The following is a 23,107-nucleotide window of genomic DNA, read 5'->3' on the forward strand; positions in this document are numbered from 1 at the left end:
TTGTATGATGACGGCTTATAAATTGGAGGAGAACACGAATTAGTAAATGCACAGATTTAGCAGAATATGTATGGTACATACTTAGATTATTGCCATCATTGTAGGGTAATTCTCCTGCATGTACCTTGCTAGACCTGTGCCCATTGTCATCTATAATTCTAACCTATAAGTAACCAAATGGATTGGTTTGGTTTCAGTAAACACAGTAGTCTGTTTTCCAGGATTCATACGTGCATATGCCTGATGTAATTATTTAGAAAAGTTTGGAATATCTACATTCACATTCAAAGGCATATGTTTCATTTTTCAAAAATATTTTATTTGTGGTCCAGGTACAAGGAAGGAAACAGAGTTGGTTGTACAGGACATGAGAACAGGGCGAGTGTGTTCTCCCCCCCCGCTGATCCGTTTGTTCATGGACATGCAAATGGACAGAGACGTCTGGCTTACAGGTAGAAGACCAGCTGTGTAAAGGGTAGGACATCTGCAGACTTCACCTCATGTTCCTCTTTTTTTAATCTTTGTTTCTTAGCAAAAAGGCAACACACACACACAGGCTACAAAGATAGTGTCGAGATGGGAAAGAGAAAGAAAGACCATGGCTGATCATTCCAAAGAAACAGCAAGTAATGAGATGTTTAGCAAAGTTTTCTAATGTTAATATTTCCTTCAAGTTAATCTTTTTAGATGTATGTCCATTGGTCAAGGAAGTGTGGTCACATCACAATCTGAGCAACTCAGACCTTGCAGACTCCCTTGCAGATTCTTTCAGTGGTAATGTAAGCTTCAGAGCCGAGAGGCTCACACAGCTTTCTATGTCTGACAGTGAAAGAATACAGCAGGAAAAAAAAACAAAATACTTCATATTCAGATTTTTTATGCATTTTTCACAATATACCTTTATTATCTTAATAAATACAAAAAACAACAACACTGTGATTTTCAAAGAAAAAAAAACATTAGCATTAAAAAAGACACTAAATGCATTAGACATTAGAAATATCAATATTAATTTGGTATGTTCTGTAACTGACATCTTTGCTTTATGGATATGAACATAAAGTGTTCTGGCACATCTTCATGGAACATCAGGCATGAGAGAATAGAGACCCATTGAACAGCTGGGGAAGAATTTCATTGGTGACCTTGTAATGAACTTTTGTGTGAGGATACATATGGATATATACACATATATACACACGCTCACATAACACCACCAAAATATATATAAAATAACCTGAGATACTCTCTGCACCTCATTTTCCATACAAGTGGACAGGAGAAACGAACAGATGGGTTTCCGAGGGAGATGTGGCTATGGCAACAGTCTGAGGAAGCTATTCGCTCCAAGCGTTCTTCAGCACAACTATTCATACCAAAAAAAAGAGAAACAAACAACCAATAACATTCTCCTGAAGGCTCAGCGGTAAAAAATATTCTTTTTTGGGCAACATTTTGTACAATTTTATATAAAATACCCCAAAGAGAAAAGAAAGAGACATAAAGGGAAGTTGGTCGCAAGACTGTAGACAGTGGTGTGCCCCGTGGAGAGAGATCCAGCCAGAGAGAGCTGCCACCACAAACATCCATCTCTACACCATCACTGCCCTGCTCCTGGACGGGCACTACTACTGTCGGGGCAGACGTGGTGCTGCCAGGATGGAGAGTGGGCCATCAGAAGAGCGCACGTGACAGTGAGCAGGTAACGCTCACGTGAGGCCACTACGTCAGTCGTGCACTGATATTACCGGATCAATAACTGATAATAAATTCCAAATATGCTAAAGGGAGGTTTCACTTCTCTAAAGTTCTTCTACACAAGTCTGAATTGGATTGTGTAACTAAATGCATATGCGTTTGAGTGACTGCATAGATAAAATAATCTGGAAACAACAGAACCATGGCCTGTCATCTCGAGTGTCATAACGTGTGAATTAAACCCATGGGATTAGGTACTATCAAAAAAAAATTCAGGAATAAATATTCAAGATGAATAAAAACTCCCCTGGCTAAGAACATATTAGATATACCATGACCCAGTATTAATTGTCTGTGTAATGTGACATGGAATCACAATTCTTATGCATGGTTAGTGTTGCAAATTGAGAGCTCACCCTGATATCTCAAACACGTTAACATGCAGTCACAAACCGACACGTTCAGTCTGACTGGGATGATGAGTGATAACCAATAACCAGGATGTTGTACAAACATACCAGGCTTGAAGCCAGTTAAAAAGTTATTTGTCCATAATTGGGTCTCAACAGATGTAAATAATATAGTCTTTATTTTGACACACTTTCGGAGAATCTCAAATCATGGTTTTGCAGTAGCATTAAAACGGGAGACCTAGCTTCATGTATGCCTTTGTGGGAATTTTTTTAGACCAGCGGTTTTAATAACCAAAAACCATACATGAAGACTACATTTTTGTTCATATGGCTTTATAATCGCTCCTGTTTTTAAATGCTTATAAACCATGAAGAAACGTAAACCCACAAAAAAAAGCATAAACTACACAAAACTACAGATCTGACAGAGCTGCAGTCAGAGGGAGCCTTTATTCACAGAGCTGATGGCAACAATCACACATCGACATCACTCAGCGGACACAGGACGCTCGCTTGTCATGGATGGACAGGGATACTGACTGATGTTCAAGGAGAAGGGCTGATGTAAACAAACAAACAAACAATATGGAGTGACGGGTGGAGGGCGATGACGGCTAAACGACGCCGCGTATGGCCTCCCAGCTTTAAGCGAGCCAAAGAACGACGGTACGTTTGCACGGGACCCGCGGATGAACGCGCACAGGTGGCCATTGGGAAAACGTGACCGCTTTTGAGTTGAGCGTTATTGCAATGGGGTCTGCCGTAGTCTCACTTGTCCCGCAAATCACCTAACTGAGCGTCGACGCCCCTCCCTTCAGCACCGTTCCAACGTCGAGAGGGTTTGCACGCCCTCTGTCATAGCCTCAGGAGAATCCCGCCGCTGCCGACACCTATCGTGCAACTCTGCCTCTCTCGCAATCACGGATCCTCATGTCTTATTTTAATATATCTCTGTACATGACTATATATTTATCTTTTCTCTAGTTACAGTACAGTAACGTCTCTTCACACCTCCCCTCCCCCGTACTTCATGTTAGTGGGAGCTATGGTTTTTGTGCTTATCACCAAAATTGCAGTGCAAAAGAAAAACATTTGAATCATAATAATTATTACAATAATAACATTTAAATCCATGAGAGATATTAACAAATGATGACAACAAAATCATTATTTTCATGGCACCACAGCCTATTAATTCACATATAATACAAATGACCAATAGCAGATGAAGGGGGTGGAGCAAACAGAACTGGTTGCATAGCAATGCAATAACAATTTTAATGTTGAGAATGTATTTACAGGAAATAGGATTCCTTTTTCCAGTTCACCAAAGCTTTTTATGGGTTTTTCTTTTCATGTTTTTAACTTTTTTTTTTCTCTGGATGGCATTTTTGTTTGTTTTTTTAACGACAAAGGTGTTTTTTTGTTTTTGTTTTTTTGTTCTAGAAAGGACAGAAAACATCAAATCAAGGTTGTGGGTCGAATGTCCGTCTTTACAGCTCATTTACAGTCTGTTGTTTTCCGTCTTCGCCCTCGTCAGATCCCCTCGTGGTTGGTTCTTGCTGGGGTCTCAGAGTGCACCTACTGCGCTGAACAGGCGATGGGTCTCCACGGCAGGTGGAGGTGGGCCCGAGCTTCCTGCCACACCTGTTCACTCTGCCGGAAGCACACACAGGTCCGAGTCACGCACCGACACCAACAACACCTCATCATGCACGGCAGTATGAAGATAAGGTATGGACTGAGAGAAACTTTTTTTTTTTCAAACCCCCATCTCAAGCATCGATCAGTTCAATATGTAATTAAAAACACGGATTCCCCTTAATTGACTTTCTGATTGCGGGGACCCATGATCGACTGGTCTCTGCCTTTTTGATTAATTTAAGAAGAAGCTGTGTGAAGGGAGGGAGGGTGTGGACCTACATAACTCTCCTGAGTACTGTCCCTGGCCGTTGGTTCCTAGGTAGCCGGAGTCGGCGTGTTCGGCGCTGGGCCGATGGTGCTGGCCCCTCCAGCTCTCTCCTTTCCGGGGTCCTGTGGAACAGGTGGAGGACGCCGTGCCGGATGAGCTGTGGCCCCCGGGAGATGGGAATGATGGCTTGCTGTAGGGCGGTATGGCCTCCTCTGTGAGATGTTCACACAACAAGCGTTACACCGAAGCAAAGGTTACTACATATGCCCAATCAAGTTCTCCCAGCATGAGATGAGCTGTCAGACTTACTGAGCTGATTAGAGTAACTGGTCTTCGATTATTTTTGTTGCGAGAATCCTAATGAGCTTCAGAAGTTCACACTGGGTGTGGCTGAACTCTAGTCTCCTACAAGAGAGCTTTCTGTTCTACGCTGGCCCTAATGATCTCCCAGGCACGATGCAGAGAGGTTGATCTGTACACATGGACATACATGCTCGTGGAATGCAAAGCTGGGTGACTAGAGTACATCTGAGCTGCTTCCAGGCCACCTGCGGCTGAAGGAGCCCAGACTTAGCCAGGGTAAGCGCTTAGGGATGGGGAAGAGAACCGCAGATGAGCCTGTCTGTTGACTCCAGGTGCAGCTCTTGTCACAGCAGCCTGCCTAATTGAACACCTGGGTCTACATCTGGATGTGCCAGTCCAGGTGACCCGGTTGATCATGCGTAAAGCTTGGTTGAGCACTGGAATGAAGGTCATTCTCAGTTATTTCTCAACTCTGGGATTTGTATGGAACAGTATAATAATTTTCTCCTATGAATTTGACCTTAGACCAGGGCTAAGGGCACCTCTCTAGGATCTTAGCACCTCTCTAGGATCTTAGCACCTCTACCCAGGATCTGGGTACCTCTACCCAGGATCTGGGTACCCCCTCTACCCAGGATCTGGGCACCTCTACCCAGGATCTGGGCACCTTTATCCAAGATTTGGGTACCTCTAACCAGGATCAGGGCACCTCTCCAGGATCTGGATGTCTGTATCCAGGATCTGGGCACCCTTCCCCTATATTGTTTCTTAAATCGTTGATCAGTTAAGCTAACTGTTAGCTAACTACTAACCGCTACTACTAGTGCTACTAGCAAACGTCTTCATAGTGTCCTGTTGCAAGTGTTTCTCATAGCCACCTCGCACCGGCTGTACCTGAGGCAGGGCCATTCTTCTGCGCCCTCCGGGCCTCCTCTGCTCTCTCAATGGAGCCCAGTCTCTCCTGGGCCTGCCGGTGGCGCTCCAGAGAGGTCCGCGCCTGGCGCTCCAGGGAGCTCTTCACCTCCTCCAGCCCCACCATGGGCTGCCTCTCCAGAGACGAGGCCTTTCGCTCTGAGGGGTTACCCAGGCTGCCTGCACTCCTTGGCCCCTGCCCACGTTGGCTCTGGCAGGGGGGTGGCTCTGGGGGTGGAGGTAGGTCTAACGCACACACATAACACACACACACACCCACAGTAAAACATCAAGGGAGTAATTTTTTTCTCAGTGTAACAGCAGGAAAATGTAACCAAAAGGCAGGATCTGCAGTTTGTGCATACATTTGTGGAACCTTGTCATTCAATGGGTGAGAACACAGACCGCCAATGGCATCTAACTGTATCAAGCCTTTCAAAATGGCAATATGGTAATTGTGCTGAAAATCATTATGGCTTGCCACAATTTTTGAAATGTGAAATGGTGCAGTAGGTTTTTGACAGGTAAAAGACACAGTGCCCTTGGCATTAAAACTAGCAGAGAACACCTGCCATGGGTTTCCAACTTAGCTGCTTCGCCAGTGCTGATGGCTTGAGGAAAGCCATGTTTACCTATTATTACTTTAACTAAGTCATCCATTTAATGATTAAGGTCTAACTCAAACATGCTAATCGCTAACCATGTACCCTTGCTCTCTACATTATTCATTAGCTTATTGCTAATGCTCATTCTGATGTTTAAGGAGTCTGGTACTTCATTTTGGTTCAGTAATGTGGGTGTGCTGGGGGCGGGGCTTACCGTCAGCACCTGGGTCCCTGCGGTGGGGAGTGGTGCCTGGCCCTCTGGGCTTGCGTGTGGGTCGCACTGCCCGCTGGTGCCCCAGACTGTGTGTGCCTACTGCGCTGCTGTCTGTGGAGAATGGGCTGATGGGGCGATGCCTCTGGCCTTTGTCTGTAGAGGGCGTAAGAGAGTCATTACAGGTAAGGGAGGGTTATGGGGAGTCATGCTTGTTCTGTAGCTTAGCAGCACACCTGGAAATGAGGAGAGGGACACTAAGCCAAATGGAAAACAAGGGATGGAATGATAACAGCATCCTCTGCTGTAGTTTGTAAGGCAAGAAAACCACCAAGCACTGAAATAGGTTCCTGTGAAGATGTTTGAAGAGATCAGGGCATCCATTCCAGAAAGCCAGTGAGAGCCCAACCAAACGTTTGTGACGACTAATACCACATTAGCATCATAGCGTTGAGCCATGCACATCCCAGAGGTCAGCTGCAAAGGTTCACTGCCAGCTTCATCTTGCTAACTCTTACAGAAGGAAAGTGGTTACGATGCCCCAATAAATGAGAAAAATAAAAGAATGTTAGTACCACATTCCTCTCACGACCCACTAAAACAGCCAAGAATTTGAGAAGCCAAAACCTCATAAGTAAGCAAGAACCCAGAGCCGCAGAGAGACAGAGATGGGGCAGGAGTCCAGAGGCGCGTCCAGAGGTCTAGCTGATCATGGACCGACCAGCACGCACAAACCTCTCCTGCCGAGACCGGTGCCGTCCAACCGGTAGCCGGCTTTGTCGGCAGCGGCGGCCAGGGCCCGAGCGAAGCTGCACTGGGTGAAGAGGGAGCCGTCGGACGAGCTCCCCCCGCTGGATCTGTGGCTGGAGAAGGGCCTGTGGTCCTCTTCCGACGCCGAGCCCCACCCGTTCACCATGGAGCCTGGGAGCAGTGGCCACAGGGCGTGAGTTTACCGAGTTTAGGGGAGGAGTTCATCCTGTTTGCTTTCTGGGATGAGTTTCTAGGGTTAGGAGTCTTGTGTTAGCTACTCACTCTCTACAGAGCACTCGGCTAGGCTCTCTCACTCTATGAAGCACTCAGCTAGGCTCTCACTCTCTACGGAGCACTCAGCTAGGCTCTCTCACTCTTTACGGAGCACTCAGCTAGGCTCTCTCACTCTTTACGGAGCACTCAGCTAGGCTCTCTCACTCTTTACGGAGCATTCAGCTAGGCTGTCTCACTCTATGGAGCACTCAGCTAGGCACTCTCACGCTACAGCTAGGCTCTCTCACTCTTTACAGAGCACTCAGCTAAGCTCTCACTCTTTACAGAGCACTCAGCTAGGCTCTCTCACTCTTTACAGCTAGGCTCTCTCACTCTCTACAGAACACTCAGCTAGGCTCTCTCACTCTTTACAGCTAGGCTAGTCTTTTGCTAGTTATCGATTCACAGCAAGGTTCTGTGTGACTGACTGTGGAAACATGTCTGGGGAGACGTAGTTTCCAGCAAAGTGTGACCTTCCATATGAATGACAGAGAAGCCAGATCTCTGTAGATTTAATGTAGATAGGGGTCCACACCAAATATTACTGTGATTCTTGAGAACGATAATCATTTTTGTAATTTAAATTAAATAAATAAAAATCCCTGTTTTAATATATAGTAACAACAGCATAGGAAAAAATGTTTCTATAAAGAAAATAAAACCAAAAAAAATCCTCCTGCCAGTGACATCTCTGCCTGTCTCAGCACTGAAACAGTGCATAGCTTCACCAAAAAGAAAGCCACCTCCCCTGGGTCCTCCTGTCTCCATGGGAATATGAAGTGTAATGAATTCGCTGTGAAGCCAGGCCATGTTCTGCTGTGCATCAACCCCCCCCCCCAACTCCCCCACCCCCTACCCCCCTCACGGAGGGAGCATTCTGCCCGGTGGAACCCCGCGCTACACTCACGGATCCTGCGAGTGGATGTCAGCACTAATAATGTGTTGGCTAAATGTGTCTCAGAGTGTGCGGTGGTTCCAGTGAGCCCTGCTACGTGGGGGTATGGGCTTAGCAGGTGGAAACAACAATCACAAAAACTATCTTCATCCCAGGGATGCCTGTGGAGCTCACCAGTTAATAACAACACCAATAATAACAGTTGTTTTTTTTATTAAAATCTATTATTACTAACATATATTACTATTAATAAATGTAGTACTTTTTACTAATGTTTCAAAATCAAAGAAATCTTTATCCCTTGTGGATTTTTTTCAAATATAAGCCATATAGGATATTTTAATGGACCACTTAAAACAGCTAATTTAAATTAAATGACTTCTCAGTTCATAATTCTGTGATGTACATACAGTTCTGAATGACACCCCCCCCCCCCCCCCCCACTCCAGAAGTGGGGGTTACTTGTCCCATTGACGCCTATTTAATATTCGCGGCTCTGCTAAGCAGAGTTATCTGGGTCATAAAAGCCGCCCCGCACCCTGCTGGCGCTAAAGCTGATTTACGCCGGTCCTGGCCCTCATCTGCATATCGTTAAGCATCGTAATTATTCCCCTTGACGAGCGGGCGACTGCTCCTGCCTTGGGGACATGTGACCTTGCTCTGGGCGTCCCGTGCTGAGCTTTGTCGGCGAATGCTAGCGAACGCTAAAGCCGCTTAAGCTCTTAATGGGCGGCGTTGCTGACTTTGGTGGTGTTGGTGACGTTGCTGGCATTGGGTGGCATTGGGTGGCGTTGGTGACGTTGCTGGCATTGGGTGGCGTTGTCGGCTGTTGACACACTCCCGGTTTCCCTTTTGATTTCCCTCCATCGGTGGGAGAGCAGCAGCACATCCCCTTCAGCACACAGCCATGGGAAGTGTAGCGTCCTTGCAGGGCCTTGTGCTGTCTCTTGCTTAAAGAACTTTTATTGTGGCAGGTGCATTTATCGCTCCGCCCAGCCACTGCTGTGTGCAGACCAGCTGGAGCATGCTTCTGCTCCTACATTCAGATCTAGACGATTAACCGTCACTGCTCTCTGTCTCTTTTTCTCCCTCTCTCTCTCCCTCTCTCTCACCGTATCTCCGTGAGCTCGTACAGTGGCCGCTGCTGTCAGAGTGGTGATCGAGGCAGCCGCATGGCCAGATAAAAGAAAATAGCCCTGTCTGCCATGCGGAGGAGAGATGCTGGGGATAAGGCCCAGACCCAAACGCCTTCTACACCACATCAGCCCCGCGAGGTGTCTGGGCCCATCGCCACAGAGACACACGTCCCGGGGAGGAGGGTACGCTCCAGCGGATCCCACCCTCCTGCTCACTGGGTTTGATCTGTATCGGTCAAACAGTCCCTCGGTCTTTCCATCTTCACGTTCTTCTTTGTCCTTCTGTATATTGTGTATATTGTGTCTGTTTTGTATGCTGAGGTTTCCATTCCTGTGTGTAATCAGCAGAGGTGCTGAAAATTGAATTCGAGACCTCGATGGCGGGTGCTGGAGGTCAAATCCGAAGGGTGTCTACTAACGGCACAACACACACACTTTACAGACTACACACTCCATCTGCGAGGAAAAGAGGTGGTGTGTAGGGACGTTTGCTCACCCTCCTGCCCTCTGCGCTGTGGTCAGTGAGGAAGGAGAGGCATGAAAACACAGGCTCTCAGCTTCCAGTCCTCCAATGTCATACCCTTCATGCGTCTCACGCGTCCCCTATGACAGACTGCCCATAAAAGCGCTCCAATAAGTTGTAAAAATGGAAATGGTGCTTCTTGGCCAGAACTGGGGAGCCGGACGTGAGATTTATTCCAAATCTGCCTGGGAAAAAATACAGATATGGGCTGTAGGCAGGTTTGGTATCCAGTTACACTCTCTCTTTCTTCTCTCTTCTCTCACTTTTCTGTTGCTCTGTCTTCTCTCTCTTTCTCCATTTTGACGGCCTCTTTTTAAAATTCATGGACTTTTCTTTATCTCTTCTCATAGTGGTAATTATAATTCAGGAGAGTTTAGCACCAACTGCATGAACAAACCCAATTTGAATATGTTCATTTTCAGGTAAAGGGGAAATAACACACACACACACACACACACACACACACGCGCAATCACCAACACTACTGTCCCATATACAGTCCACACAGATGTCCTAGCTATTTAGCCCGTCATCACACGTGACACAAGGCGTTTGATTTACACTGCCTTGTAAACGTAAACAATGCCATGCCATCCTTTAAACGTGTAAATAAATGCAAACATTCACAAATGCCTTCCTGACAGACACTGCTAACATAATCATAACGCGATAACTGAAATGAAACATGCTGCATGTAGATGAGAGATCATTAGCGGGCGACTGTTTTCTTTGTTTTACCTTTGCACCGCACGTGGCTTTGAGCTGTAATTTGATATGGGAGGGGATAAGGGCGTGCTGCACACGCGGGGCCGTCGCGTAATCGCACGTTTCTGGCCCTGCTGCTCCTGCCTTTTGTCCCGGTGCACGGCAGAGTGGAGCTGGGCTCCTCACCCAATTACGCTGATTGAAATCCGTCAAATGAGGAAAAGACGGTTGGCGGATAAGAAGCTAATTAAACGACGAAGACTGTGAAGTTCCAGAACTCGCGCGTATCGCTTCTCTTCTTAACGTGAGAGTATGCAAGCACGTCATTTTTATGATTTAGGGCTTGCGGTCTGCAATAGTTGTTGTCTAGATGTAGCTTGTTTGTCCTATTGCGGGGTAGACACAGTGTAGTCTCTAGCTTACCTGTGACGGAGCTGTCCAAATTGTCCATACTGGAGCCAGGTGTGTGTTCGATTCCCCGGAGGGGAGGGGACATCTCGTAGCCTTCGTCCTCTTCTTCATCATCCTCATCATCATCAGGGAGGTCCGTCTCAATGTCAGACATGAGGGTGCTGGACATGTATCCTACAGGAGGTGCTGGGGCTTGGGGAGGATACGGGCCTCCTTGCATATGCCTGCGCCAAAAAATAAAAAATACGGAATGCTTCAGCAGCTGCACACACACACACACACGAACATTTCCAAATTTGAGTGGGAGACAGCATGTCAGCTGGAGACAATGCGTGTCAAACGGCACCTCTAGACGAGAGAGATGCGTTCCGGGGGCGGGGGGGAGGACGACCTGTCACGGCGAATTTGCGATTCCTGAAACTTTCCCTGTCATGTCGCGGATGAATCGGGACAATTCGGCTAATTCCACACTGCAGCCTGCCGCACTGCTAACACAATCGCCCTCTAATTGCAGCTGAGGAAGACACAATGGTGAAGGCCCCAGACGTGCCTGCTGTCGGACCGGAGTGTCCCAGTCAGTCAGGACTCTTCCGCGTGTGAGCGAACGTCAGCATTGTTGTATAATCACGGGCTCTCCCCCCCCCGTTGTCAAAGACGCACGTGGAGTAACGTGGTCGTTACTCCGGGAACGTGACTTCTCCCTGTTGACAAGCAGGACGCGCTCCTCCGCGGGCGGGTGGCGTAATGAGCGCGCTGGCTCTCTGGGTAGTAGGATGACGTGGAGCTGCTCAAACCCAGAGCCCACAGGGGAAGAGTTGGCAAAGGGAACTGAACGGTAACTACGACAGTCCGATCTTACTCCTAAGTCTAAACGGGAGAAGCGGAGTGTTTGGGGGGGGAAAACCTTGATTAGTGAGTTTTACTGGAATGAGTGACATTCCGACAGTGGAGTTTATAGCACGTTGTTTGTTTACCTCTGTTTTTTATCTGGAAATCTGGACTCAAATTTACACAGTTTACACAATTTCAACGTCAGTCAAATAAATGGGCCTATTTCGTAAGCATCACCCCGGGTCTTCACGTCCGGCACCTCTGTGGTCCGGCCGCGGCGGCCACTGGGCCCTCACCAGTTCTGCTTGGCCATGTCCAGCTGGTACGCCCGCGTCAGCTCGTCCAGGTGCGCTTGGAGCATGGGCTGCACCTCCTCGCCAGGCGACGGCGTCAACGTGGCGGTGGACTGCTTGCCGAAGGAGACCGCCGCGGGGGAGGAGGCCACGCCCCGTATGGGCGGGGTCGGCACACGCTCCTCCTCCTCCTCCAGCTCGTCCTCCAGACCCTGGTGCAGGTAGGTCTGCACGGGCAGCTGAGGACCCCAGCCGTCACTCTCGTAGCTGCCGTCCCCAGGAGCAGAGAGAAAGAAAGGAGGAGGGAGGAAGAAAGGAGGAGGGAGAAAGAAAGGAGGAGGGAGGAAGAAAGGAGGAGGGAGAAAGAGTGAGAGAGGTGTGGCCAGAAAAACAAAATGGCTCCAACACAAACTTCCACTGTGAATAATCATCTGTGGTTCTTATACAAATTAATTTTGACTTCCATAATTGGTCCGTTGTAAGAGCGCGATATCTTTGCATCTCGTTTGGCCTCTGAGGGCAAACAAGTCCGGGCTGCTTACTGTCGTCATCCTCATCAAGAGGGTGAGGGTGGCGTGCCTGGCCCTAGCACTGGGAAAACACTCATCATAAAGCCAGTATTCATTAAAGGAATTTGTCAGCGCACAGCCCAGAGGACATAATGGTTTTAAGCTGAAGCCATTAAAGACAGTGCTCAGATTTACAGTGCAGGAGAGTCCTCATTTGCCAGAGAGCCTATTAAGCAAGATGACTCTCTGTGGCGGAAATGAATGGGGTCGAAAGGCAAGCACACCTCTCAAGCAAGAGACCTAATTTGTGATTCCGCCTTCTTGTTTTCCTGCCTCTGCGCAGAGACGCTCTGCTCTTAACACGACGGGACAAAACGCTGACACGAAGGCTGGTGAAAACACCCATGCTTGACTGGAAAATGACTTCTTCTTGTGTCTCCTTAAACGGAACACTGTCAGTTAGTAACAGCAGCCCGGTACTGTTTTTGCCAAATGTAAGCTTACATAATGACTCTCATAATAACTGTACAGGTCCCATACATCTCCATACCTACACAGAGACCCTTCAGGCAATGAAGAGTAAGAATACATTACGAACAAGATCCTAGAAGCTGGTTCGGCTCGTGGACAAACCGTCCACACGAGGCCCCTGATGTAGCTGTGACCAATCACCTGCCCTGCTGTCTGCAGAGGACCCACTGTTGGCATGGAGGCTGCCGTGTTGTCTGGCTTACCCTCCTCCGTCGTGCGGCTCCCTGGGGTAATGGTCCAGCTCCGTGCCTGGCAGAGGGTGGACCGGGGGCGGGGGCAGGGGCACGTTGGCCCAGCCGGAGCCGTTGGCCTTGGTGGCCTTGGGCCCTGCTTTGGTCTTCTTCTTCTTCCCCCCTTTCCCACCTGCGGAAACAAGCGATCATGACTGCAGACCGTCCCTGTGCCGCTGCTCCGAAAGACCGCCCACACCCGCCTGGCGCTGCGTGTTAGCTCCGCCTCTCAAGGCTCTTATCTGCACGGGTACCTGCTGTCTCAGGGGCTCCGAGGATACAAGGCACAATGGAGACAGGGAGAGAGAGACACATCGGCATCTTTCTCTCCTCACTTGAAGCCTGGTGTGAAATATGACCTCCTCCCAGTATTGACCCCGCCCACCAGTCTGATTGCAGTCTGCGGGGGCGGGCTTCATTTCCCCTTCCTTCATTGCTCCGCCCAGCATGATACAGGACGGCAGAGGAAACGGAATGTGGAGGGGGGCGGAGCCAGTGAAACAGAACTTGAACCTTGGAGCTGATTTTCACAGCAGAATTTAACCACTAACACTGCAAGAAGGCACACGAATGAACAGACTAGTGATTAATTAAGCTCTCTTTCAGTAGTGTCCTTGGCTTAATCTCATAAACTCCAGGATCAATATTCTATTAATAACCTTAAAGCATAATAAGCAGTAACTACTATGAATTATTTAGTTACTATAGTAACATTGAAATAAAAGATATTTGGCCATGTGGATCCTTGTGGTTTAAATGCCAATACAGTTCATGTAAAGATGTTAGAACCTCTTTACAGTCCAAAAAGAACAAGACTCCATCGAACCTTGGCCCGTGAGCAGTGCATTCTGGGATAGCAGCATGGGTGGTCAGACTCCCTATGGACTAGTTAGGGCTACATGCTGCTACAGCGGACCGTGACTCCAGGCTGTGTAGATGGGTGTAAGCAGGCTGACGTAGCCAGCCGGACAAATGCGAGGTGGAGAGAATAGAGGGAGAGTCCTCTCCGTCAGCATCCACCCCTCCGCCCGTGGCCTGTAACCACCCCCACTACATTACACGACTTTGGTTCTGTGTGGTGCTGTGGCCCGAGGAGCACAGCAAGGCGGCGGTATATATGCGAGACCAGCATGATGACATAGCTACAAAATTCACTCCCAAAGAACAAACAAACAAACGAACAAAAGAAACACTTCTGAGTCTTTTTTTTTTGTCCTTTGTAGCAAAAGTAAAAATTGTCTGGCGTCAGAGATGGGTAGACAGAGAGAGAGAGGGAGGGAGATGGAGAGAGGGAAGAGAGAGAGAGAGAGAGAGAGAGAAAGAGGGGGTGGAGCCCAGCATCTGGGACTCCACACAACAAACAGCAGATTTGTCACGAGCGTGAGACGTTTATGACGCTCTCTGCAGCGCGCCTATTAGAGAGGGGCTCTGGGAGAGGAGCTTCTGGCTGAGGGAACACTACTGTTCCACAGGCGTTAGGTGGACAGAGGTGTCAAACAAAGATGAATAAAGCACGCTAGTAATAAAAGGAAATAACAACAGGCCAGAGGCGGGAGAGGCGACGGTACAAGTGAAGGGGGGGGAAGTAATTGGGTTCCCTAATCGCTCCTCTGGGCGACACTTAGGCTGCGGCCGATAAATGTGGAAATAGTGTGATCGCTCAATCACTCTCTCTCTCTCTCTCCCCCTCCGCTCTCTCTCTCTCGCTCTGTGTCATGCTCTCTGTTGAAGAGAGGCCATCGATATTTTGAACGGAACTCTGTCCAGTCCCCTGAAATCATGTCTGCCCCGGACAGGAAGTAGACAGACCCCTGGGGGGAGCTGGTCATTCCACTGATCTCTAATAAAGAACATATTATAGATCAGTGGCTGAGACTGCTAATCTATAATAATTAATATACTTTATATCAGTGGTTGAAATGCATCCACGCCCAAATGTTGGCTGCCCTGCTGCCTTTTACTGACGTGGTTGCAGTGGTGCAGCCCAGGAGAGCGTCATGGCAACGTTTACGGACACAAGAGTTCATCCAGCACTGGAGAAGCCAGCAGCCTACATCACACACACACACACACACACACACACACCGACAGCAGCAACACAAGAGACAGCGTCTCTATTCCTCTGCCTATTACGGACAGCCACCATCAGTCTTCAGCTCCCCTGTTCATATTCAGTAATTTTCTCTCTCTCTCTCTCTCTCCCTCCCCCTCTTTCCCTCCCCCTCTCTGTCTCCCTCTTTCTCTTTCAGTTATTCTATGCTCATTTTCATCCCTGCCTTGTCTTTCAGACAGTTGTGAATCACTTCTCAAGCTGAAAGCCCCACTCACTGACAGTGCGCTGCCTTCACACAAAGTTCCTCACGTGCTGTCCGTAACTCCCTCTGTCATCTATAAAGGCTTCGTAGCAGCACCACATTGGCTGCAGAACCCCAGGACGCAGAAGCATCTGGAGTCTTCCCCCCGCACACGGGCTTGGTGCACGGTTCAAACACCACACCCAAACCCTGGGACCTTCATCTTAAAGCATCACAGATGATCCTCTGTACGTTTGCATGCACATATTAACGTTTACTTATTATGACTCAGTTATGCGGAAAAATGTAGTTGAATGCAGCCACCTGGAACAACACCAAGCCAGCGAACATAACTACATTTATGCTTTTGAAATTTGAAAGACACACACACACACACACACACACACACACACACACACACACACAAAAGCTCTCAGATGCCTCAGAGCTACAGCCTTTCTCAGACATGCTTCCTGTACCACCTTATCGACATTTAACTCCCACTGCACAACACACCTCCAATTAAAATTCTACTCAGTAGGAGTTTGTACAACCACATATCTTCTAATTATTTGAGATAGCGAGGTAAAATATCCCGGGGCAGGCAAATGGAGCACACATGCTAGCTCGGGAAACAATCAAGAGCAGCTTGGCCTATGGCCTCCCTCTTTAGAAATGCTAATACAAGCCTGGGATATCTTCTCAATCTCGTTGTGTTCAACCCCACTGCGCTCTCTCTCTCTCTCTCTCATCATAGGGATAGATCTCGTTTCATGCTCCCACCCTTTATGGATCATGGTGGATTTCCAACGGCCTTCAGCACTTGATTTAATATCGCTGCTTGTTTACAGTAGACTGCTTTGTGATTCGTTTGCCTCACACTTCAGACAACATTTCGTAGTCAGAACCATCATGATGTAAAATGTCTGATTGTAAACACTGGTGACATAATGAACAAACAGGAGGGGCGGAGCCCTAACCAGGAACTCAACTACCAGTCACATGGCCTGCCACTCTTGGAGTGGTTTTTTTTTTCATATTATTTAACAACGCAACAATCACATCTGCTAATAGGTGTCTCGTCCTTTTTAATCAGTCATATCGTAATCCGGAACGGAACCCATTCCTCGTTGGTGGAGAAGGGCTATCAGTGGCCTCCGATCACCAATAGGAACAACCAGCTTCCAAAAGTAGCTCAGCTTGCTACTTATTGTTTATAAAATGAAATTACCAAGTTCAGTGCTCTCTCTCTCTCTTTCTATATATATATATATATATATATATATATATATATATATATATATATATATATATATATATGTATATATATATGTCTCCAACTTATGCTATCCTGCTCACGTACACAACAGCATTCACTTAGACAAAGCAGTAGTGGTGGACTGTGTCTCGTCTTTATGGGACTTGGCTTGGCTTGAAGCCAGACACGCCCGTGAGTGGGTTGTTTCTTGCTCGGGCTAGACGGTAAAGAGCTTTGCCTTTCCTATTATCTAAAATGCTTTAGAAAAAACAAAACAATTGATTTGGCTTCATTAGGTTGATCATTAGGTTATTCGGGCCCAGGGTCGGTCTGGCATTTTCCTGGATTGCTGATAAGTGCACCTCTAAGACTGGAGAGGCTGGATTGCTTTCTGATGGAAAACTACCTCTAAGAATGTCCCGAGGCCCGGCACTTGAGAAATTTGCCCCTTGCTGCCTTTGTTAAGAGAAAGGTACAGCACAGTTACAGTTCTGGTTTATGATGGAGAGAGACACAGAGAGAGAGAGAGAGAGAGAGATGAAGGACTGTCTTTACACCCTCTGAATGACACAGTAATATTCAGTAGACGAGTTTTATAGAAGGTAGTGAACTTTAGAGCGAGGGATGAGGTGTGGTGGGGAGAGGGGTGTTTATAGTCAGTATAACTGTGTGCGCGTGCGTTGTGCACTTACGTGTGTATGTTTTTTGGTGTGTGTGTGGATTACAATGAATTATGCATCATGTTGGTCCATATATACCAGACAGCAAAGTGTGTACTGGTGGTAAGTGGCCTGCCTAGGCAGCCTATGCAGGTGAAAGGAGGATGTGGTTAAGGTGGTGTAGTGGATGTGGTTAAGGTGGTGTAGTGTAGCAGCAGAGCTGAAAGCAGTGTGAGTGGGGAAGCCCAAGAAAGGGTTAATGGCCACTCCCCTAACGCCGCATGCAGGCAGTTAATCGATGGATGAGTTGCTCGATGAATCGATCTGTAGATCAATGCTCAGATCGTTGCTAAATTTATCATGTACGGCAAATCGGTTGTTGAGTGCACCATTTTTAGTCCTTGAACTATCTGGAGTCCAAAAGCTTTCTAGCCCTTCTGGTGAACTCTAGAAGTCTTGTTAAATCTTTTTCTACCGGTTCTCGTTCGGACGACGACTGTAACAGGGCCTTAATTGATCTCTGCAGGAACAGAAAAGTGCTTTATTGCAAAAACATGTAAATGTGTTACTAGGGGCAGAATCCTATCAGTTTCAAGCTGCTATCACTGTAAAAACTGTAGGCACCATCTCTGACTGGACGGAGTCTCGCAGGACCCCCCCTAGTGAAGCCAGGGTTCTCATTGGTGCAGACGCTACAGGCAGTTCCCTACCTGCGGAGAACTCTCAACCTATGAACATGCTGATGTGTGACTACCTGGTGGCTGTAACCCAGAGCAGAGGTCAGGGGGGCAGGAAGGCGGGTGGAGGAGGGCAGGAGAGGGCGGGGCCTGCGGAGCGTGTCCTAGTGTTATACCAACCTGACAGACTGCCGCTCCGCTCTGAGCTGTTGTGGGAACTGGTGGTGCTGAAATCCTGTGATTGGTTGTGGGGCATTCTATTAGACAATCCATCAGCCAATCGGTAGTCAGGAATGAAAAGGAGTGCTAGTGGGGGTTGAAGGTCAAAAACAGTGGCGTCAGGTGAGTGGCAGGACAAGCGTGAGCGCATGCAGAACGTGCAGTTAGAGCCAACGGCCTGAGATTTACACACACACACACACACACACACATATACACGCACGCACACACACACACATATACACACACTCACACACACACTCATACACACACGGAGACACAGAGACATGGACATACAAGGAGACACAGAGACACGGACATACAAGGAGACACACACGTGTGCGTTTCTGTTCAGTTATTTTTTTGCTCATAAAAGATATTACTATTATTATTGTTTTAGTTTGATTATTTTAGCACTCCTTTGACCTCTACTGACCCTGTACAGTGACGGAAGATCGCATTCAAAACGATCTAACACTAGATTTTATTCAGAAAAATTCTAATAACTGCTCAGTAAAACACTGAGACATGTATATGTCTAATGCATAATGTACATCATGTATATTCTGAAACAGAGTTGTAATTAAAATACAGATCAAAGACCACTTATTGCACAGAACATGATAAATGTAATACATCTCTTGAGCCTATTAAACATGCAATCCAATGAATTTGTTTTTAAAAAGCACTTCTGAAATACATGAAAGCTTTGATAATAAGGCCTGAAACGCTTTAGCCTAAACACAATTGAGAAAATAAAGGGGTGGAAACAATTGCATTGAAACCCATTACACTTATCCAACTTTGCATGGACAGAACTTTTAATTGGAGGCAATCTCTAGATAGAAAAATTGGCCTCATCTCAAAAGGCTGATTAGATTACACTATAACAGCGCTATAGCAGTAACACCACACACACACACAGACACGCATTTCGACGCAAAGTGTATGGACCGCTCCCACCACAGGCCCCTCCCCTCCCGCAAGAGGCTCCGCCCACTCACTGTTGTTGCAGGAATTCTTGTCAGGCAGAGAGTAACCCAGGCTGGTCATCTCCTGCTTGGTCTGAAGGGAGGTCTTCCACTGGGCCTCTGGGAGCTCCACCGCCAGCTCGTGGATGCTGCTGGAGTGAAGGATCTGCGTGGTGGCGTAGGGCGTGGCCTGGGAGGCGGGGCTAGCGCCCCCGTACCCGCCCTTGGTGGTGAAGTCGATGCTGCTGTAGATGGCGCCGTCCGACAGCATGGTGCCCGACTTTTCTGCCTGGCCGGCGGGCATCCCGTCTGGAGGGGAGGAGAGAGGGTTGAAAACGGAGAGAGGGAGGGATGAGTGAGAGGGAGAGATGTGTGTGAGGCGCTGGTCCTCTCTCGCTTCTCCACTCCTCTGTCTACTACAGTCCTTCAGCACACCATCACACTCTTCATCTCCCTCCCTACCATTCAGAAAAAAACACTGCTGTTCTGTGTGTGCGTGTGTCTCTGTGTGTGTGTGTGTGTGAGTCTGCGTGTGTGTATGTGTCTGTCTGTATGTGTGTGTATGTGTCTGCATGTATGTGTATGTGTGTGAAGTGTCTGCATCTGTTTGCCTTTGTGTGTGTGTCTGTGTGTGTGTGTGTGTGTGTGTGTGTGTCTGCACGCTCACTGAAGGGGAGATGATGTACAGTCATGACGGAAGTGTCTATGTGTGTGTGTGTGTGAAGTGTCTCTGTGTGTGTGAAGTGTCTGTTTCTGTGTGTGTGTGTGTGAAGTGTCTCTATGTGTGAGTGTGAAGTGCCATATGTGTGTGTGTGTGTGTGTGTGTGTGTGTGTGTGCGTGTGTGTGCGTGCAGACGTGTGTGTGTGTTGAGTGTCCGTATATGTGTGTGTGTGTGTGTGTGTGTGTGCGTGTGCGCGTGTGTGCGTGCAGACGTATGTGTGTGTTGAGTGTCCGTATATGTGTGTGTGTGTGTGTGTGAAGTGTCTCATCTGTGCTGCTCAAGCTGTGCTTGTCCTTCACGAGCTGCTGCCCACACCAGTGAGTATCTCTTCTTCTCCCTTCCCCATACCCCTCACTCTATCTTTCTCTCTCCATCTCCCTCTCTCTCCCTCTCTCTTTCTGTCTGTATCCACCCCTCTCTCTCTCTCTCCTCTGCTCTATGGGGGATGACAGCAGGCCAGAACGCCCTCTATTAGTCTGAGAGTGACGTTGTGAACAGAGTGGCCCAGTGAGAGCGTCCCTGTGTTCTGATGTATGTGTGTGTATTCACACACAAACAGGCCGTATGCATACAGGAATACATCTTAGCAAAACATGAAAATACCCAAAGAACAAGAGTCATGTGGGTAGAGAGTGTTATCATGCTTTCAAATTTCTGGTATGAGCAGTAGTTTGACTTCCAGATGGGTGTGGGCGTGGTGTGGGCGGGGATGTGAGAGTGGTGTGGGCGGGGGTGTGAGAGTGGTGTGGGCGGGGATGTGAGAGTGGTGTGGGCGGGGATGTGAGAGTGGTGTGGGCGGGGGTGTGAGTGGTGTGGGCGGGGTGTGAGAGTGGTGTGGGCGGGGTGTGAGAGTGGTGTGGGCGGGGTGTGTGAGTGGTGTGGGCGGGGTGTGTGAGTGGTGTGGGCGGGGTGTGAGTGGTGTGGGCGGGGTGTGAGTGGTGTGGGCGGTTGTGTGGGCAGGGAGTGGGTGTGGTGTGGGCAGGGAGTGGGCATGGTGTGGGCAGGGAGACATGCATCCAGACTTTTCTCTGTCCTTGCTCCAAGGTGGTGGAATGAACTTCGCTTGTGTGTCTGAACATCGGAGTCACTTGCTGTCTTCAGACGACGACTGAAGACCCACCTCTTTTAAGTGCACTTTACATAATTATGCTTTCGTCTACTGTGCTTTATCGTCTCTTTCCTCAGGTGTTTGTTATAGGTATTGCTTACTGTCCTTTTCTCAGGTATTGTGCATAATTGGGTTATAGGAAGTGCTTACTGTCTTTTTCCTCAGGTGATGTGTATATTTAGGTATAATAATGACTTGGCATAATTGTTAGGTATCATATGACTTTCGTCTAGTGGTTTTTTCCAGCTTAGAGTACCTTGTGTTCAGGACTATCTATACCAGGGGTGCTCATTACGTCGATCGCGATCGATCCGGACGTGTCGGTCCCACACCCTGGAATGTGCGTAGATCGCGTCACATAAAATAGTAGTAGATGAATCGCACATCTGCACTGACGGTTGTATTTTGATTGACATTCACGGTAGCCAATCTGCAATCCACTCAACAAATTACGTCGCCACACCCCCCCCCCCCCCCCCCCCCCCCCCGCTCAACAAATTACGTTCGCCGCCACCCCGATAGATCTTTCTGACTTGGTCATCTTATAAGTAGCTCGCAAGCTGAAAACTGTGGGCACCCCTGATCTATACTACCTTGGAGATTCCAAGCAACTACGTAGCACTTTTGTAAGTCACTCTGGATAAGAGCGTCTGCTAAATGCCATAAATGTAAATGTAGGGTTTGGGCAGGGTGTGGGAGTGGTGTGGGTGGGGTTTGGGCGTGAGAGTGGTGTGGGAGTGTTGTGGGCGTGGTGTGGGCAGGATGTGATAGTGGTGTGGGCAGGGTGTGAGAGTGGTGTGGGCAGGGTGTGAGAGTGGTGTGGGCAGGGTGTGATAGTGGTGTGGGCAGGGTGTGGGAGTGTTGTGGGCGGGGTGTGGGCATGGTGTGGGAGTGTTGTGGGCGTGGTGTGATAGTGGTGTAGGCGGGGTGTGGGTGGGGTGTGGGCAGGGTGTGGGAGTGTTGTGGGCGGGGTGTGGGCAGGGTGTGGGAGTGTTGTGGGCGGGGTGTGGGCAGGGTGTGGGAGTGTTGCATCACCTCCACGGCTGAAGTTGCCGAGGTCGTTGGATCCCCCAGAGCCACTGTTGACAGGCATACTGGTGGTCGGCCAGGAGTCCGCCAACCAAGGATAACTGGCTTCACCGGAATTCAGGATACCAGGGCGACTAGAGAGAGAGAGAGAGAGAGAGAGGAGAGAGAGAGAGAGAGAGAGAGTCAATTACAGAAAAAATTGTATTACTGTATTAGTGTACTGTATTATAAAGGAGTCTCCAAATGAACTAATAGGTGTGGGGGTAGGGGGGTGGTGATGGAGGGGTGGGGGGGGTGGTGAGTCTTACTGCCCGACGCTCACACTAGCGCCAGCGTGACAGTACGGTGGCAGTGTTCAGATACAATAGAGACGAAATGAATTTGTGACATGACAGGAGTCTACAGGAGTCTAAATACAAATACAGACATGAAGGTAAACATATGGAGGGTGTTGTGTGTGTGTGTGTGTATTGTATTCACATGCTGACACAGCTTTTGTTTTTTAGCAAAAAAAAAAAAAAGTGAGGGGGGTTTGTGTGTGGTATATGAGAAACACACAACACACTGTCCATGATTCTCACAGTCACTCCGTTAATTCACTTCACTTCTTGCACCATTGCTTTCCACACTATATGAGTTTCTCTCCATTACATCCTACAAGCGTGTGTGTGTGTGTGTGTGTGTGTAGGGGCTTTAATTTAACAGGTGCTGTGTGTCCCCCCGCGGGTGTGTGTGTGTGTGTGTCATAAAGGCCGTCATTAAGACTTTAACCTGTCATGGGTGAGAGCCAGGGGGCCATTACCACCACTTTAGCATTCGCTCATGTCTCCTCAGCTTGTTACCATGGGCAACACGTTACCATGGGCCCCACTGCCCCGCCCTCCCTTCTTAAATTTGAGTCAGTGTGAACGGAACGTGTCTCGCCGTAGAAACGATGCTAACGTCCGACCCACGAAAAGATCACGTGAGAGGTGATTAGAGAGAGATGGAGAGAAGGGGTAGAGGAGGAGAACATCAGAACTGAGAGGG

The 23,107-nt window shown here is 48.2% G+C and overlaps 1 protein-coding gene across 1 annotated transcript; it reads right to left on the bottom strand.

Annotated features, from left to right (window-relative positions):
- Positions 1–866: 866 nt before the first annotated feature.
- Positions 867–22,208, bottom strand: LOC143504968 (roundabout homolog 2-like). Its single transcript, XM_076996077.1, has 11 exons — positions 22,085–22,208; positions 19,253–19,528; positions 18,210–18,335; positions 13,115–13,274; positions 11,875–12,138; positions 10,760–10,971; positions 6,790–6,975; positions 6,058–6,210; positions 5,221–5,484; positions 4,035–4,235; positions 867–3,767 (listed from the first exon to the last, which is right to left on the bottom strand). Coding segments are annotated over exons 1-11 (1,902 nt in total). The 5' UTR covers positions 22,143–22,208; the 3' UTR covers positions 867–3,765.
- Between the last annotated feature and the right edge of the window lie 899 nt (positions 22,209–23,107).

The sequence above is a fragment of the Brachyhypopomus gauderio genome, unplaced genomic scaffold, assembly GCF_052324685.1.
Source record: "Brachyhypopomus gauderio isolate BG-103 unplaced genomic scaffold, BGAUD_0.2 sc354, whole genome shotgun sequence".
Lineage (NCBI taxonomy): Eukaryota > Metazoa > Chordata > Actinopteri > Gymnotiformes > Hypopomidae > Brachyhypopomus > Brachyhypopomus gauderio.

Bases quoted from the DNA above. Each gene is read 5' to 3' on its own strand.
- LOC143504968 (XM_076996077.1), bottom strand. From the start codon at position 22,142: ATGCCTGTCAACAGTGGCTCTGGGGGATCCAACGACCTCGGCAACTTC. The intron at 19,529-22,084 runs GTGATGCAACAC...CCTCCCCTCCAG, and splicing joins CGGCAACTTCAGCCGTGGAG to ACGGGATGCCCGCCGGCCAG. The intron at 10,972-11,874 runs GTGAGGGCCCAG...TTTTTGGCGCAG, and splicing joins GACATGGCCAAGCAGAACTG to GCATATGCAAGGAGGCCCGT.